The following is an 18,723-nucleotide window of genomic DNA, read 5'->3' as shown; positions in this document are numbered from 1 at the left end:
AATAATGTGCCTATTGCACTTAGATAGGGAATTTCAGCTCCCAACACCTCTTCGTCATCTTCCTTTGGACGAAATGGATCTTTATTTGCATCCAAACTTTGACCGATCATGGGAGTGCTAGCAGGATGCGCTTTGTCCATGTTAAATCGCCTGAGTATCTTTTGGACATACGCAGACTGGTGGATTATTATTCCACAAACTCGGTGTTCTAGTTCAAGGCCTAGACAGAATCGAGTTTTCCCAAGATCCTTCATCTCAAATTTGGATTTCAAGTAGCTTGCGGTTTCTCTTATTTCATCAAGAGTACCTATTATGTTCATATCATCAACATATACAGCTACAATTGCAAATCCGGAACTTGTTTTCTTTATGAATACGCAGGGGCACAATTCATCGTTCTTATATCCCTTTCCAATCAAGTAGTCACTTAGACGGGTATACCACATCCGCCCGGATTGTTTCAATCCGTAAAGTGAGCGTTTCAACCTAATTACAAACGCACTCCATGGTTTAGAGTCACTTGACTTGGGTAATGTAAGACCATTAGGTACTTTCATATATATCTCTGGATCAAGATCCCCGTAGAGATATGCAGTAACCACATCCATAAGCTGCATTTCCAGTCCTTCGGAAACTACCAAGCTAACTAAGTAGCGGAATGTTATAACGTCCATTACGGGAGAGTATGTCTCCTCGTAGTCAATTCTAGGGTGTTGTGAGAAACCTTGTGCCACAAGGCGAGCCTTGTACCTCGGGACTTCATTCTTCTCATTACTCTTTCTGACAAAGACCCATTTATGTCCTACAGGCTTTACACTTAGTGGGGTTAGCACTACAGGACCAAATACCCGTCTCTTTACCAGATAATCTATTTCTGCCTAGATTGCTTCTTTCCATTTAGGCCAATCTGCTCTTTGTTGACATTTTGCAATAGAGCGTGGTTCGATATCATCGTGCTCTATGATTTCTTGAGCAACAGTGTATGCAAATACATCATCAATGTGTATGGAAGATCTTTCCATCAACTCATACGCACTCTCATAATCCATTGAGATTTCTTTGTTCTCTGGAATCATTTCAAACATCGGAGCGTCCTCCAGTATTGATTCATGGACATAACTTTAATCAGAGACAATCTCATGAGATGGATTCTCTACATTGATGATTAATGGATCGGTTTGTGCCTTACTCGCCCTCTTCTTCCTTGGGTGAGTGTCAATCGAACCAAGTGGCCTCCCCCTCTTCCTTTGGGGAGCCACGGCCTCAACCACACCTCCACTAAGTGTGGTTGCAGCGGCTCTATCTGCGGATTTAAAAAGGTAAGTGTGGTTGCAGCGGCTCTATCTGCGGATTTAGAAAGCTGCAAACTTAGGTAAACTGTTTGTCCCAAAAAAGAAAAAGGAAAAAAGGTTAAGTGATTTACATGTTGTGGTGCATAAATTGAGATTTTCAAACATTTTTCAAAAAACGAAAGAGATTTATATATGGCTAGGTGAGCGAATTGAGATGCATCACTCAATCAGTCTTCAGGGTCGGAGCTATATATAAAGCTAAGTTTTCAAAGGATCATTTGGTTCTTCCTTCTTGTGTAGGTGAGCGTATTGAGATGCATCACTCTAGGTTTCCAATTGTACGTGGCTATTAGCCACAAATTGGGTACTTGGTGATCTAGTTTATTATCATGCACATATTTGGTCTGGACATGCTAGTACCGCACATGTTTCTCAATTCTTTAGCTTATGTTCAGTGAAAAAGGAAATGACATTTGCTATCCGTATTACTCTGCACTATATCATCGGTAATTAGTACAATTGGATATAAGAGAAACTCAGGTAATGTGATCTATATGTAGTAGTGCATGAAGGACAATTTTTAGGTTCACTCCTGGGGTGGATGAGTATATTTATCCTTTAGGTTCAATACTGGGGTGGATATAAACTCTAAATCTTTACATTCTTTTCTTTTCTATAAAAATAAAAATTAGGACTAAATACTGTTTAGTCCTTGAGCTTTTGACCATAAAACACTTCAGTCCCTGACCTTCTAATTTCACACGTTTAGTCCCTGTACTTCAAAATTTCAGACCAATAGGTCCTTGCCGTCTAAAAGTCGCAGCGAAATGTCTATTATGCCCTTAGTTCATTTTTTTTAATTAATTAATTATTTTATTTTTTTTGGAAAAGGATTTTTTTTTTCCCTTTCTTTCTTTCTATTTATTTTTTTCTGTTTTTTTCCTTTTCTTTCTTTCTGTTTGAAAAAAAATAAAATAAAATAAAGAAAAAAGAATAAATAAAAAAAGAGAGAAAGGAATAAATTTATTTAAAAAAAAAAAAAGAACTGAGGGCATAATAGACATTTCGCCGCGACTTTTAGACGGCAAGGACCTATTGGTCTGAAATTTTAAAGTACAGGGACTAAACGTGTGAAATTAGAAGGTCAAGGACTGAAGTGTTTTATGATCAAAAGCTCAAGGACTAAACACTGTTTAGTCCTACTTTTTAACTTTATAATCTTTTAATCCAACCATTTATGTTGCATAACATCATACGGAGATCAGCTCTGTAAAAAGTCAATCAAATTAAAGACATTTTTTTTATTCATTTCTATGAAATACATGGACGGTTCATCATAATAGTAGTAGGTGTTGTTAGAATCATCCATTTGTTTGATTCAATTAGATAATTAAACGATTTATGACTCGATTGATTTTTTACAGAGATGATTTTTAAAGGCTAATTTAAGATATGGACCGTTGGATGATAAATTTATTAAGTAAAAGTATGTTAATCGACAATAGAGATGAATATACTCGTTCACCCTAAGGGTGAACCTAAGAATTGTCCCGGTAGAATTGCATCATCGAGTTCGTTGAGCGTGACGTTGGCATTAGCCTCAATGAACAAGACGCCTTCTCCACTGCAGTTCACCATAAGCTTTTTCTTATGCACTTCCCTGAGCTTACCAGCTAAAGGGTAGTAATACTCCACTTTTTTGGCTTTGTTGATCAATGAAATCAAGGAAAAATATTTCAGATTGGGTCTCAAGCATAAAAGCTTGCCAATTTTTAAATAATTGTTTTCGTTGTTCGATTAAGGGATATTGTTTTCTATAAAGGTTTCTTCTATGAATATTTTCTTCAGATTCAAGATCTTTATCTAATTTGGGATAATCAATTTTAAAAAGTCTACTGAGTGTACTTAATTGAGGATTTATGGGAGGGACGACTTCAAAATCAGTAGCTGTGGGAGATGTTTGTTCCTCATCTAAGGCAGGTTGAGTTTCTGCATAACTGGGGTAACTGACTTGTGAGGCAGTCCGAATATTTTTAATTTTTAGTTTTTGTAATTCTTCCTCTAATTCTTTTATTCTAATATTTTTTATTTCTTTATCTAATTCACAGTCTTGTCTAGACATAGTTTCAGCAGATGTGGATCCTGCAAAAGAATGCCTTGGAGCTGTGAAAGAATGTCTTGACGATTGACCTAATTCTGAATGTCTTGAAGATTGACCTAATTCTTGAATCCTAAGATTTTGACTTATTCTAGGATTATGGAAGTTGATTCGTACTGTACCATCATTATATTGTTGGATACAGTTTAAGTCAGATAAATTATGTTGTATGTTGATAGGTTGATTTTCACTAGTAAGAGACCATTCAGAAGGTAGATGAACATCTGACCATCTGATTGTGTGTGGAACTCTAATATTAGCATTTTCTTGACTACTTTGAATTAAAAGAGTTTGATCTTTTGGGCTTTTACTGATGGCTTGAAAATTCATGTTTGTACCAGTGACTTTATAGTGGATTCTATAAATTAAGGCTAATGGTTGGGTTCCTTCTAGGACATTGTAACCTGAAGTTTTAATATTTAAGGTTAAGGATTTTAAGATGTGAGGATCACTAAGACTAATTGTAAAATCTGGGTAACAATCGAAATGGATTGGACCGTTAAATAGGCTTGACTCAATTATGCCTAAGGTACTATCATTAAAGTCGGTGAATCTTGCATCTCTGAGGCATAGGAGTATAGAGGCGTTTAGACCCTTTCGGGTTAATGGCTTAACACCGATTTGGACTAAACCTATATGTAAGAAATTGTGACCATCTTTTTTGTGTTTTTTAATTGACTCAAGGCTAAATAATTGACAAGTTTCATGTTGTTTACTAAGGACATAGACTTGTTCTACCGTTTTAATATGATGTTCACTTTTGAATGAAGAGAGAGACCATTTTTTCTTATAAATTTCGTTACTAGGGACTCTGGGTATATTCCAATCATTCATGTCTATATTATCGTTTGACTGATATTCAATTTGTTCTTCATTAACTATGTCAGGGATCCTATTTAGGGAGGATCTAGACGAACTGGAGGTAACTGAGTTGGATCTAAATAGTCTACTCATTAGGAGAAGTGATTAGAAAGGCTGGGACAAAAAGTTAAGTTTGGAAGACTAAAATACCTTAATTTTCTACCTTAAACTAGGCATCTCTCTTCTCCGCTCATGCCGCATCCGCTCATGCCTCACCCGGGACTCATTGTTTGGACCTGGACTTACTGTTTGGTTGGAGAAAGGTATAGGCTAAAGGTGGAAAAGAAAAGATAAAATAGGGGTTCACAAACTTAAGAATTGGAACCAGACAGATAATCACTTAGCATAAAAGTAGAGTAAATGAAATCAACTCAAATACCTCACCTAGGCGGTAATCCGCCACCTGGGGTTTGAGGACTTTTCTATAGATACGACTCAAATACCACACCTAGGCGGTAATCCGCCACCTGGGGTTTGAGAAGTTTTAACTAATTAAATATGGATCCATCCATCTGTAATCCCAGTCACAATCTGTAATCCTTGTACTGTTCAAGAAATGCAATATTAGTGCGACAAAAATGTACATGTAGTACAAGGGAGACATAAACTAAAAAATAAAGATGCATGCACCCACATCCCCACACCACAGGAACACACAAGTAGGCACACAAATTAACTTGAGATATGTGAACTGCGTGCTTTCTTATGGCATAAACACTAGTAGACAAAAATTATAATAGAAATATAACATAAATATATATATATATATATATATATATATATATATATATATATATATATATATATATATATATATATATATATATAGTGTGTGTGTGTGTGTGTGTGTATTTGTTACCGAGAAAAGAAAAAATAGTTTCCACCATGCTTATAATAACAACATGACAAGCTTAATCTTACAAATGATCCCCCTTCCCACTTCACCACATGTTTTTCCATCATATGCTTGTCTTTCTAAAGCCTTCTTACTGACCTTGTTGTTCTTGGCCCAAATTTTAAAATTTGATTCCAAAATACAAAGCAATGGGAGGGTAAACCGAAACAACGCCCTTATAGGCAAGGTTAGTTGTCTGATCCCGAAAAGAGCAAATTCTTTCAAAACTAAACAAAAAATTTGCTTTATTTTGGCTGCAGAAAACACTACAGGAAATAGAATGTTATTGAGTTATGAACTTTGCAAGTTGCATCTTTTTCAGCTATAAAAAACTCAGCCCCACAAATCCAATTCATTAGTCCTTTTTGCGTTGGTGTGTGTTTTTGAGGTTTATACCATACCAAATTTCAAGACCAAAAACCCTGATCTCATTTGGGTTCCTAACCTTCTCATAAATCAAACACAAATTTCTACAAGAATCACAAGTATCACCATCATAAAGAGACTCCCTAATTTGGTAATTGTAAAAGTTTCAACACTAAAATCCCATCTTTCCCTGAAGTTTCTCACAAACAAAAACAGAAAGCCCAAAAAAAAAAAATTGAATCAAAAAGAAGAAGAAAGCATACCTCTAAGAACAGCACCACACTGATACATAGAGTAATCAGCTAGCTCAGGAAGAAGATTCTCACACTTTGGGCACTGAACCAACCTCACTTTTCCACCTGAGTCCCCCATTGCTCATAACAAAAGCAACCCAACAAAACCCATAAACCCAAAACAAACAAAATCCCACTGTTGACAGTCAAAGTTAGCAGAGAAAAAACCCAAAACAAAAACAAAAGCTGAAAAAATGACTCTGTCTGTCGTCGTCCTCGATGGTGTACTTGGCTCAAGGGCGATTGACGCTTGATCTTGAGTCGTATGATGGCCACGAGGGTTGACACGTGACGAGTGCTTTGACTTGAGGTTGGTGATGAACCGGCTATTTGGCAGCTTGAAGGCTCTTCACGCGCTTGAAGACTTATGAACTTTGGGAGTGATTTTTCTCTCCTTCCGCTCCAGTCCTTCTCTTGATTTGAGAGGGGCTATTTATAGTGTCAGCGCCTCTCTCAATTTGGAATGCCTTGATGACACGTAATTAATTGTATTTTCCTTAATTACGTAATCAAATCAATCAGCCCTAATTAATTGATTTAATCACGATTATTAAGGAATTATCCAATCAATTTGATGGCTGATTTTAATTGTATTTCATTAATAGCATAATCAAATCAATTAGCTTTAATTAACTGATTTAATCATGACTATTAAGGAATTAGCCAATTAATTTGATGGCTGATTTTAATTGTATTTCATTAATAGCATAATCAAATCAATCAGCTTTAATTAACTGATTTAATCATGACTATTAAGGAATTAGCCAATTAGTTTGATGGCTGATTTTAATCTTGATTATCAATTTAAATAAATTGATATCTAATCAGCAGACGAGATTTAATGCTTGATTTTATTCGGAATCAATTAATTTGATTGATCCGCTTTAATATCAATTGATTTAGCCGGAGCAAATTCATTTATTGTCGTCGAGCCTTTCTTGTATCGTCAACTGTCATTCTCTGAGTCTGCGTGATTTTGCTGACTCACAAGCCAAGTGGACAATTTGCGGGACCCACATGCTGACTAAATTTGTTCGGTCATAATTTCAAGTGGTGACCGAATTATTTAATGAATTTTATTTTCATTAAATTTTTGGTGTCTACAAATGCCCCCACTTCAAGGTGCGCCGTAAACATGTTGTCACGTGTTGGAGGTGTGACTTGAAGTTTGAATTCGACTTTTTTTTTTTTTTTTTTTTTTTTTTTTGAGCCGCCCTTTCGGGTTTTCAACTTAACGGACTTTTTTTTTTTGTGCCATGTGCAGTTTATGCTCGTGCTGGCTAGGAGCATCTTTTTTTTTTTTTTTGTGCCATGTGCAGTTTAAGCTCGTGCTGGCTAGGAGCGTCTTTTTTTCTTTTGTTTTGGGTGCCACGTGCAGTTTAGGCTCTTGCTGGCTAGGAGCGTTGCAATTCTTGTGTGCTCTAAGGAAATTTAGGCAAGTAGCATGCCCCCTACAAAGGCGTGGACGACACTACTTCGAGTTGATCAAAGATGATGGCAGCATGATTTGATTGAGCCACGTCATCCTCAATGTCTAAACAGATTTTTCCTTGTTGTGCGAGCTTCATGATGAGGTCTTTCAACACAAAGCACTTCTCCGTTGGGTGACCAATGACACGGTGGTACTTGCAGTACTTTGGGTCATTGATGCGATGCATCTCTTCTGGACGTTTGCAGTATGGCAATTTGATTATTTTATTTTGAAGCAAGTTTTCCACCATGTCAACAACATCGGAATCTGGAAAAGGGTAAATTTTAGCTTCTAGCTCTCTAAGAGTGCGCTGCCTTGTTTGATCATGAGTCGGCTCCAACTTGTTTTGGTTGTTTGACTTGACTCGTGCTGTGATCTTGACAGGAGTTGTGATCGCCAAAGACTCCATGACACGTTTCTGATTATGTGATTCAACGATTTCATCTTTTCTTCGACTATGACTAGCGATGCTAAATTCCATGTCATGAGCTCGAGTGGCAAGTTCTTCAAAGGTGCGAGGCTTTATCCCTTGAAGGATGTACAGTAAGTCCCAATGCATGCCTTGAATGCACATTTCTACCGCTGACAACTCTGAGAGTCGATCCTTGCAGTCGAGGCTTAGTGCACGCCAACGGTTGATGAATTCTACAGCTCGCTCGTCATTCTGTTGTTTGGTGTTGGTAAGCTCTAACATGCTCACAATGCGACGTGTACTGAAGAAGCGATTCAAGAACTCTTTTTCCATTTGCTCCCAGCTGTCAATGGATTCAGGCTCCAATTCTGTAAACCATTCGAATGCTGTCCCTTGGAGTGAGCGAACGAACTGTTTCACAAGATAGTCGCCATCTGTGCCAGCGCTATTGCATGTCTCGATGAAATGCGCAATGTGTTGCTTGGGTTTACCTTTGCCATCGAACTGTTGAAACTTGGGAGGTTGGTACCCAGTTGGCATCCTCAAATTATCTAACCGCTTGGTATAAGGCTTGGAGTATGTAACGTATCTTGAGAGGGACCGCCATATTGAGCTCTGATTGTGTTGGCAATCTTGTCTTGAAGTTGCTGAATTGACCATGAAGCTAGGATGGGATTTGATTCTTCTTTTTGTTCTGATAAGGATCCGCCAGACGAGTCTTTCTTATGACCACGCGGACCTTTTTCTGAGTCATCACCATGTTGAATTTCTAGCTTCTCCATGAGCACGGCAATTTCCATATCCTTCTCTTCAATAGTTTTCTGTAGCTTCTCAACTGTTTCAGCCAATTGAGCTATATGGGTCACTTGTTCTTCCACGGTGGTGACTCCAATCACCATGACTTGCATAGCGAAAGAGGCGTCTTCCAAAATCTCTTCCGTTTGGTTATCAAGAGACAATTTGGGGAGTATGTGTGTACGCGGATCAACACTGGCAGTGTGCGAGGAAGAATGTTCCCTTGAGTCGCTTGAGCATGCTGACCATCTTTTCTTAGTGAGGTTTCCCCTATTATTGTCGAAATGATGATCGGCTGACGTGACTGAGATGGATGAGTTATGAATGTCGCGAGTTGAGACGACTCACTCCGAACAGTATGATTGTTAAGGTTTCTACTCATTTTCAGAGTAGCTACCTTATTGGTCTTGTTTGTTGATTTGAGTTGAATCATCTTTGAAGCCATATATATGCTGAGGATGGCGACTTGAGATTGTCAAAGAAAGAGATGAGAGGCAGAGATGGTCCCACTGGGCGTGCCAAATTTGTAAACACGAAAAATCCTGCAACTAATGAAAGAAGGACACGTGTACAAAATAATATATTTTTATTAATGAATTTGCGGGTTACAATCTCTGTTGATGCTCTTTCACAAGATTCTCCTCTGATTCGATCTCTAACGTTGATTTAATCCAAGGGTGGCGAGCACTTGATCTTGAATCAAACGGCTGCAATGTGGACTTCCTGCTATGTTGACAATTTGAGGAAGATGATTGACCAAGGGCTGTAGAAGCTTGATCTTGATCGGATTTAGGCCACGAGTGGTGTCACGTGATGAGTGTTCTTCGGCTTTGGTAGGGGATGAACCAACACGTGTGTTTGGTGCTTGTTGATTCCCCACGAGCTTGATGAAGAACTTGGCAGAAGTTTTGCTTTGTTGACGACTTGAAGACGACTGATGATCAAGGGCTGTAGAGGCTTGAACTTGATCAGATCACGAGCGGTGTCACGTGGCGAGTATGGCTTTTGATGGTGGATGAATCAGCACATGTGTTTGGTGCTTGTTGATCCTCCGCGTGTTTGACGACTTCCGAGCTTGTAGGTGATTTCCCCTGCTTGTCTGAAGTCGGCGAGGTGAAGAGATATGTAGATCGCTCCTGATCCCCTGGTCAGCAACTGACCATGGATCATTTAGTCAGTCACCGTCCGATTGAAATCGGACGGCTGACAGATAAGTGATGAAATCTGGGTTGAGTTCTGTCAGCCGTCCGATTGAAATCGAACGGTGACTGACCAAATGATCCCTGGTCAGCAACTGACCAGGGGAACGAGACTCATATGTAGATTAGAGTTCTGAACACACCACGATACTAAATCCTTCTAAAATATGCTATATAATAGCAACCATAGAAAAGAAGTACATCGTGTACTATTAATGCCAAAGTTTACTAATACCAACTATAGTTCACAATTTATACAACCCAAAAATCATTTTATAACAAAACTTCATTTTAACTTACCCATGAATCGTTGATGATCAAGTTCATATATTTCAAAACAAATATTTATTTTTGAAAAAATATGATTTCACATCTAACAATTACTTCTACTAAAACAATAACTTAATTATCACCCAAAACAATGTTAGATTTACTCACCTCTAAATCTCGCTGCGTCTTCACACACCACACGAGATAAAGCACATAACTATCAAACTCCGCTCAAAACAACTTCCTCAAACACCTAATCAAATTAAGGTTACAACTCAAACAACACAAGGTACAAAACTGTTTAAAGTTTGAAACCCACACTTGAACTAAAAATTGAAGTTTACTCCAACCGAGATGAAACTTCACCTTAGACACCACAAGGTCTCTGAAACACTTCTAGGATCAAATTGCCCAAACGAAAGGAAGATCCAACGGTTGGATCCTCACGATCGAAAACCAAAAAAACTGAAACTGCAAAAGTGTAACCGTCGTCAAAGTTGAGGCTTTGTTGCTGTTGTAACTTGGACGTAGAAGTGTACTTATGTTTTTAGTCTTCCGCTGTATAGTGAGTTTGGTGGGTATGTTTACTTATTGAATTGTTGTTCAGTGTAATCTGTAAACTAATTGTAATGTAATATGTGACTCTAAAGAATGAGTCTATATTGACATTTGGGGCTCAGGGCATCTTGCGTACTTGTTTTAAAAAAAATTGCGCAGGTATTTAGTGTTGATGTCTGAACATCACGCCCAATGTATTTGTGTTTTGTTAATTGTTTATTATTATGCTTGAAAATCGGGGCATGACAAATTCGTTACATAATTTGGCACTGTCTGAGCACTATTTTAATCTAAGTTTCTTTACTAACTAGCACTACTGAGTAACTTTACCCGCCAACTTACCACCTTCTCTATCAAGTAGCTAAATGCCACCATTTTGGTTCTCTCCACATACGTAAGCAAACCCAAGTTCCTATCATGCTTGTCTACTCTTTGAACACCCAACAAATTGGCCAAGTAGTGATGTCTACCCATATCAACCTTCATGCCAAAGCCACAATACTCTTCTATAAATTAACTCTTTTTCCATAAGCTATCTCATAGGTATGTCTCCCAACAACTTCTTCAACCAATTAGCCAACACCTTTGAACAAATTGTATATAATACATTGCACAATGCAATAGGCCGTAAATCAATCATATGTTTTGGAGCTTTCACTGTCGGAATAAGTGTAATATGCGTGTAATTTACCTCCCTGATCAAAACCCCTAAAAAGAGAAAGTATCTCATTGTTATGCACACATCTAGCCCAACTGTATTCCAATATTTTTGAAATTAAGAAAAAAAGTGGCATACTATCAGGATCCTGAGACTTTGATGGATGCATGTGGAATAATGCTGCCTTGATTTCACTATCTGAACACGGTGCCAATAAACTCTAGTTTATTGGAATCAATTACTTTCAGCTGCATAGTATTAAAAATCAATTTCATAGCCTGTGCATTTACACCCTAAATACTGAAGATCTATTGACAATAGGTGCTCACAAAATCGTCAATTTCATGTTCTTCATTCATCCACCGATTATTCATATCAAACAAACCCAAAATCCTATTTTGTTGCCTTCTATAAGAGGCCACGCGATGATAAATGGTGCTAACAACACCATCAATTTCATGTGCTTCATTTACCCACCGATTATTCATATCAAACAAAACCAAAATTCTATTTTCTTGCATTCTATTATAGGCCCTCCGAATGATAATAGGTGCTAACAACATCATCAATTTCACGTCCTTCATTCACCCACCGATTATTCATATCAAACAACCCCAAAATTTTATTTTCTTGCCTTCTGTTAGAAGCCCTCTGATGAAAATTAGCAGTATTTTGGTCTCTCCTCTTCAACATAGAGCTCTAGACCGTTCTATCCAAACTGTTTCTTCTTGCGTAAGCAATTCTTGAAACTGGCTTGTAATACTTGTTTCTCGGCCTTATCAGTGACATGATAAGGTTTTGTAATAATTCCTCAAGTCTAGCCCTAATTGCCCTCATCTCTATCTGCCTAAACATAAAAGTTTGCTTCTGCTAACCTGCTAAGCTCACTCCCAGTTTGTTTAATTTGCTAACATATTAATTTGACTCATATGGTCTCCATTACCTAATCACCCACGCTCTGCCATCCTCACTACACCACTGCTTCACACTCTTAATGCATTGCCTAGTATTACTCAAACCGAAACAGAGATTTCTTTCTTCCAGATTAAGGGGCGAGAGTCTCACATACCTCTACTAACAAAGGATTATGATCAGAGGAACAAGGAGGCAAGTGTGTTATACTAGAAGAGGGAAACAAAATCCTCAATTTCACTGTCCATAGACTCATATCCATGCGTAAGGGCTTCTAAAGTATCCTATATCAATTAAGGAGCAATCCATCATCGCCTCTCAGAAAGCTTGCATCTGCGTATGTCTTCTAGCCACTCCTCAAATCTTTTTCGAGTTATCAGCAATCTCATTGAAATCTCTTACAAGGAACCATGGTAGTGAAATCTACGATGCAAGCTACCGCATTAAGTTCCAGGTTTCATGCCGATCGGTGGTCTGCACATAGCTGTAGATTCCAGTTAAATGCCACTCATCTGGTGCACCTCTTGTTTCAATGGCAACGTACACACGCCTAGTGGAATAATTCCCTAATTCTCACAGGCACTTCATTCATCCACAAGAATGCAATTCCACGACATCATCATCCTTAGGTGCTCCCAAACAGTTATCAAACCCTACTTTGATACATAGGGTTTCCAATTGCTTTGCATCACACAACGTTGAGAGAAAAATGATTTTAACTTTTTCCTGTCGAATCAAATCAATGAACGCTTGCCTACTCGAGCTTCTGACGATCCATCTACAATTCCAAGTAAGGATTCGGAAAGTCATCTTCCACCATCGTTCTGTCCGCCGCTGATTCGACCTAAAGTAATCACCGTCGCCGTTTTGCCAGAGAGGTGCTCTCTAAGGTTTTTACAGGAATAAAAGAAATAAACACTTATTCCTATTTAAGTACAACTTAGGAGGAACAAATGTGGTAGAATTAGACTTTTGACACATTTATCAATTTATTTACTATGGGCCAATCATTTTCTATGATCTAGTCTTGTTGCAGCGAATTTGGCTGCCAATACCCATTTACTACGTACCATTGAACACTATATTCAACTAAGAGCATCTTTAGCAGACTCTCTATCTTGACTCCTTAATTAGCTATTTTAGAGAGCATCTTTTATCTTTTTATTAATTTTAGCAGCTACACTAATGTTCTGTGTAATTTATAAATACATTTAAACTATTTCTTCATTCAATATATAAATTTGAAAGAGAATTGATGCCGACATATTTTACAATGGCAAGCCAAAACTTTTTCGCTACTTTAGCTAAATTTGACTAAAAATTAGCTAGCATTGCTAAAGATACTTAAATCATATTAGGGATCAAGATCTTTTGTTAGATGCTTTCCAAACTTTCAAGTTTGATTATTGTTATGAAAAAACTTAAATAAATAAATAGAGAAGTGACATAACCTGGACAAATGTGTAATTAAGATATTGCAGTAACACAATATATGTGTGTGTGTCGTTTTTAATACAAATGTGTAATTAAGATATTGCAGTAACACAATATATGTGTGTGTGTCGTTTTTAATACAAATGTGTAATTAAGATATTTCAGTAACTCAATATATGTGTGTTGTTTTTAATACATTTGTTCAATGATCCGGATCCTCTCCATGTCTCTTTCCAGCCTTGTTTCTCCTCGACTTCTAATCCTAACCGTCCACTCAAAATCCAAAGGGCATAAATAGTCCACAATCAGCATCTGCAACTGTATCATTAATTGCCCAAAAGTTAGATAACGACGTCAACTTCTTTCTTCCAACCAATTAGTAAAGATCACGGCAAATCATCACAACCCATATCAGATCGAAATATCCAATCCAAGAGGTCAGCCACCAGAATAAAAACCATTGTGTTCCTTTAAACCCCGATCCCAAAATCCCCTTCTGCATTCCTTGAAACACAATAGTTATATCTTGATGAAGGAATTTAACCCAGTTTTGTTTCAGAAAAATTAAAAACAAGATTTAAAGGAAGGAGTCGTCAGATTCTGGATGAAAACTTGGACATGGATGGAAAATTACTGTTCAATTCATTTGCTTTATATTACTTAAATTCATTTAAAAAAAATTTAGGACTTTACTCATTGGTTTGGTACTGCAGCGTCAATTCCTCCAATTTGGCTTCCGATGCAGAAGGGGCTGACCTCGTCCTCTTGGAATGAATTTGAATTTGAAATTTGAATCATTTGATGTAGAACACATGCACAATTCATTAAGAAGAAGAGCCGCCTCCCTCTTTTTCGTCTTTTCATCTTCTCCAACTCCAATTAAGGGTTTTTGTTGCTGTGAGAGTTGAATTGATGGCGGCGAGCGCCGATGAGGAAGGTGAAGCAGAGGAGAGGGAAAAATCATGGGATCAGCCTGATCGAAGAAATCCATATATTTAGGCTTTAGCCATTAATTTTTATAATGATTCATCGACAAATAATATTCTGCAAGATTGAAACTTTGGAAGAAGGTGTACTTGAAAATCCTCTGGAGTCTGGAGAAGAAGGGAGAGAACAAAGAGAAAAGAAAGAAGGCAAGAAGAAAGAAAGAAATGTCGTCTAGCCCAATTTTTGGATAATTAATAATCAGATGCTGATGTGAATTATTTATGGCCTTTAGATTTCGACTAAACGGTTGAGACTGACAATCAAGGATAAACAAAGGTGAAAAGAGTTAAGGAGAGGATCCTGATCCTTTATCTCTACTACTATAAAGGGAGGCGCCAGATTTGGTGTCAAAGCTTCACCAAATTTTTGAACTCCCATAATTACCCATGATTTAAGGAACAGTTCAACTTAAGTGAAAATTATCAACAAGGGATAACAATGTAAAATACAAAAACATAAATAAGAAAATAAATACGGAATCATTGAGGAAAACAGAAATTGCCGGCAGTTAGCACGATCTCCTCGAAGAAGAACGACTGCCGGGGCGCACGATTGGAGACGGAAGGCGGACGTGGGAGATGATTGGAGTGGATATGGCTTCCTTATTATTCACCCCACTCTCAATTTACGGTTCATATAAAAGGAGAAGGGAAAGAGGAGCAGAGCAAAATCAAACCCAGAAAGAGGAAAAAATTAGAATCAAATCGGAGACTTTCAGATTTCGTGTTCCATTGATTTGGGTATCCTATTTCCATTGATGTGGGCAGAGCTGATTCTCAATCAAACCCAAAAGGCAGAGTAATAGGTATCAACTCGAGCGACAGTGTTGCGGATTCAGTAAAGGTCAGCCTTGATCATTGCTTCCAGATTTTGAATTTCAGTTATTTGAGTTTTCGTTTTCGATTGAAGTTCCATGTGTTAATTATTACATTGGGTAATTTCAAAGAGTGGGTGATTGCCAAATGCTGCTTCGCTTTCTTTCAATTTTTGCAGGTAAATGTATGGGAGATTTCGGAACATTGTGAAAGTTGGTGTCGCCTAATATTAGTTGCAGGTGGTGTTTCTGTATCCTATGTTCTTTTATCTTCAATCACCCAATTTGTATGCAATTCTTCTGCCAAATTAGGACCTAACATGTATAAGCAGTAAACTCTTTTCCACTTGCTTTGAATCGTGCTTTTAAGGCCTCTCTGTATGATGTTATTATTACACTAGGAAGAGTGGGAATTGGTTGTCTTTCTACTTTAATATTGTTTGATTTTCGACTAGCTAAAAGGATAGGAGAGGGTATAATGCTGCTCCATTACTTAGAACAGTGGAGCCACCAAGGTTTCAGTAAGGCCATTCCGCAGTGGTTAATTTTAACTCAAACAGAGGAACAAAATTAAAATCAAAATCGACTCAGTTTTGGCGAATTACCTAAAGGTGAGACTACCTAATTGTGACAGGGTATTTTGGGGTTAAGTTTCCATTGATTTGGTTTTGGTTTTCTTTCAAATTTTCTTTTGGTTTTCTCAGGGTTATGCTGTTTTAATTTCGTCAATTTTCACAGAGTACTCCATACTGCTATTCAATTGTTTCTCAAGGATTTGGAGCTTTCAGTATTTTGTGTAAGATAGGTGATAATGATCTACGTTGACATTTACTTCATTTGTTTAGGTACCTGTAAAGTATTTGATTGGGGACTTGAAAGGAAAAGCGCAAGACCAGGTATGTTAAATTGTTTCATTGTCAACTGTGTTCAATATTTCATCAGTCCTTACTTTTTCTGTTGGATTTCATTGTTACCTAAAGGAGTTTTTGTGCAAGTTTATAAACAAAGTGCCCATCTGATGTAGCTATAGCAGCAAAGCTCTTCTAGGCAATGATTTGTGTCCGTATGGTTATAGGAAGTCATAGTACTCTAATACCAATAGAAATTGTTTGCTGTCTGGCTATAGAATTGGTCTAGGTGAAACCTAATTAAACTTTCAAGGCATTTTTTTAATTTCGTCAATTCATCTTGAGTTTCTCCTTCCTCATTTTTCAGCTGATTCTAATGTATTAATTAAAGATTGTAGCTAATTTTTTTCTTTTCTTCTTATCAAAGTTTACTATTGCTGTCTCTTGATTTTCTGATCTGATGGCAGTCTTCTTGGTTCGTCTTTCTTGGAGCATGTTAAGGAGATATTGGAACCTGATACTCTTATTGCTGCAGCGCCTTGGGTGTACTACCCAATAATTGAAAAGTATTCAATATATTTGACATAGTAAGTTTCTCCCTTGCTTCATTTATAGTTATTCTAGAATCACATCTCCCCCCCCATCAAGCTCCCAGGCTACGAAATCTGTTGATAATATCTCATTTTTGATATTTTGAATTATTTATTGGTAGGATGTTTATTTATCTGTTATGGAAGTTTATGTATATCATTGTTTTCTTACCCCATAATGTTTGTTCACTACTGACTTGCCAAGGGAGAAAAATGCTGTAACTCAAGGAAAATAGGACTTCATTTTTGATGCCTATGCCTATGGATTTTGCATTGTCATTGCTATGTCCGGGTTTATGTAAAATGATAAAATTATTGATTCAGATTACTCCTTTTTTGCCGTTGAGTTTCTTTGGCTCTCATTGCTTCAGTTTCTGATTAATCAAGTTTTTTTTTCCTTTCTTAAAAATAGATAATTAATTTTTCGTTATTAGTGTTTCTTTTAGTGAATGCCATGTATCATACGATTTGAGCTCCTTAGGTTGATAGTTATACATATCAGTCAACAGCGCTTTGGTTGAGATAATAGTTCAGTTTCTAATACCAAAGTTCATCATCTGCTTTGTATCCAATAAAGTTTTCATGCTTAATAGATATCATACTCATTCAAGATCTCTTTAAGCTAAATTTAAGCGCAGCATTTTAACTGGTTTGTTGCCGCACGTGACTCAGATCTTCTATTGTAACAGGCTCTTCAGCGCTTCCAAACCGAGCATGGAAAAGGGTTTCCAACTCATTTCTCCCAGATAGGGGCTCCTGACTTCTATACCATTCAAAGGCTGACAAGGTTGGAAAAAGCTTCATTTTTTTTATCACTGCTCTGAACAAGACAGGTCTGATGGTTTTGAATTCATTGTATTAAATCCACTTCCTACTCGCATTATGCTCTTTATGATCTTCGCTCATGATTCAATTGCCATGTATTTGGCTATTGAACCTCAAAGTTTATGTTTTCATGTGATCAATCAATGCAGCAAGCTTCAAGGACGCTATAAACACAGACATGCCAAATTACTGCAACCATCAAGTAAAGATGCGGCCTCAAGTAAGGCCTTGATTAGAATTTGATCTAATTCAAACTCGCCGTATTTGATTCCTTATTGGTAAGGATTTCGAGTGCAACTCTTAACCCAAACTACATGGATTTTTTTTTTTTTTTTGGAATTTTAATTAATGGCTGAAGTGGTTTTCCAGATTGTTATGGGACAAGTTTCTTCATCACGCCCTCAGCCATCGAATGATGGCCAGGTAGATTAGCATTGTACTTTTCTTCCTTTCATAGATAGAATATAACAACTTATAGAACCTTTTTTCTGTGACGATTATGTTTTGAACTTAACATAGTTACTATATAGGAACCATCCCGTGTTCATGCACCCAATGCAGAAAGGCAAAGTACAAATACCTCTCAAGGAGAGAGGAGACAATCAGTGAGTTCTTCAGAAGCTAATTTATCGCAGTCTCACCCACTGGATGAAGATCAGGTTAATTTGCATGATACATTGTTTCGTTTGTTACATGTAAACAATTGATTGAAAGCTTCATAGCAGGGATTTGGGATTTTAGGAGCTGATGAAATGCTTAGTTTGTACCTGTATTAATGCAAGATGAATATTGGTTGCTGGTGTTATTTCAAAAAAGAATTACATGTGAATTTCAAAGGCTTATGAGGTTATTGAAAGTTTCTCCTCCTCAACTGTTAACTCCTTACAAACGTGGTCGTAAATTTCACTTTGTCAGTCCATTTAAGTAATGTTGTACGTCTGAAACAAATTGTAGGTACCCCCTGCAGAGGGAGAAAAGAGTAGTTGACATCACTAATCTGCTATAACATTGGTCATTGGTTGTCAGTCCAATGTTATAGCAGATAAGTCTGAAGGTTAACCTTATCTGCTATTTGCAATATCAAA

At 37.3% G+C, this 18,723-nt stretch overlaps 1 protein-coding gene and 2 long non-coding RNA genes across 8 annotated transcripts; 1 reads left to right on the top strand and 2 right to left on the bottom strand.

Moving 5' to 3' along the window:
• Positions 1 to 7,316: 7,316 nt before the first annotated feature.
• On the bottom strand, positions 7,317 to 8,656 carry LOC133744662 (uncharacterized). The gene is made up of 2 exons (XM_062172731.1): positions 8,488 to 8,656; positions 7,317 to 8,395 (listed from the first exon to the last, which is right to left on the bottom strand). The coding sequence occupies exons 1-2, from the start codon at positions 8,654 to 8,656 to the stop codon at positions 7,317 to 7,319; spliced, it is 1,248 nt and encodes a 415-aa protein (XP_062028715.1).
• Positions 8,657 to 13,582: 4,926 nt separating this feature from the next.
• Positions 13,583 to 14,728, bottom strand: LOC133707548 (uncharacterized). Its single transcript, XR_009845163.1, has 2 exons — positions 14,268 to 14,728; positions 13,583 to 13,892 (listed from the first exon to the last, which is right to left on the bottom strand). It is a non-coding gene; the product is annotated as an uncharacterized LOC133707548 (long non-coding RNA).
• Positions 14,729 to 15,013: 285 nt separating this feature from the next.
• LOC133746480 (uncharacterized) lies at positions 15,014 to 18,494 on the top strand. Of its 6 annotated transcripts, none has more exons than XR_009864174.1 (7): positions 15,021 to 15,404; positions 15,555 to 15,615; positions 16,221 to 16,271; positions 16,691 to 16,810; positions 17,503 to 17,916; positions 18,008 to 18,061; positions 18,169 to 18,494. It is a non-coding gene; the product is annotated as an uncharacterized LOC133746480 (long non-coding RNA). The 6 variants fall into 6 exon arrangements; XR_009864173.1 differs by having other exon boundaries at positions 15,026 to 15,615; positions 17,503 to 17,600; positions 17,788 to 17,916; XR_009864172.1 differs by having other exon boundaries at positions 15,030 to 15,615; positions 17,503 to 17,646; positions 17,788 to 17,916.
• The last annotated feature ends 229 nt before the right edge of the window (positions 18,495 to 18,723 follow it).

The sequence above is a fragment of the Rosa rugosa genome, chromosome 4, assembly GCF_958449725.1.
Source record: "Rosa rugosa chromosome 4, drRosRugo1.1, whole genome shotgun sequence".
Taxonomy (NCBI): Eukaryota; Viridiplantae; Streptophyta; class Magnoliopsida; order Rosales; family Rosaceae; genus Rosa; species Rosa rugosa.
This window is presented reverse-complemented; position numbering and strand designations above follow the sequence as displayed.

Bases quoted from the DNA above. Each gene is read 5' to 3' on its own strand.
- LOC133744662 (XM_062172731.1), bottom strand. From the start codon at position 8,656: ATGCAAGTCATGGTGATTGGAGTCACCACCGTGGAAGAACAAGTGACC. The intron at 8,396-8,487 runs GTCCGCGTGGTC...TGGTCAATTCAG, and splicing joins TGGTGATGACTCAGAAAAAG to CAACTTCAAGACAAGATTGC.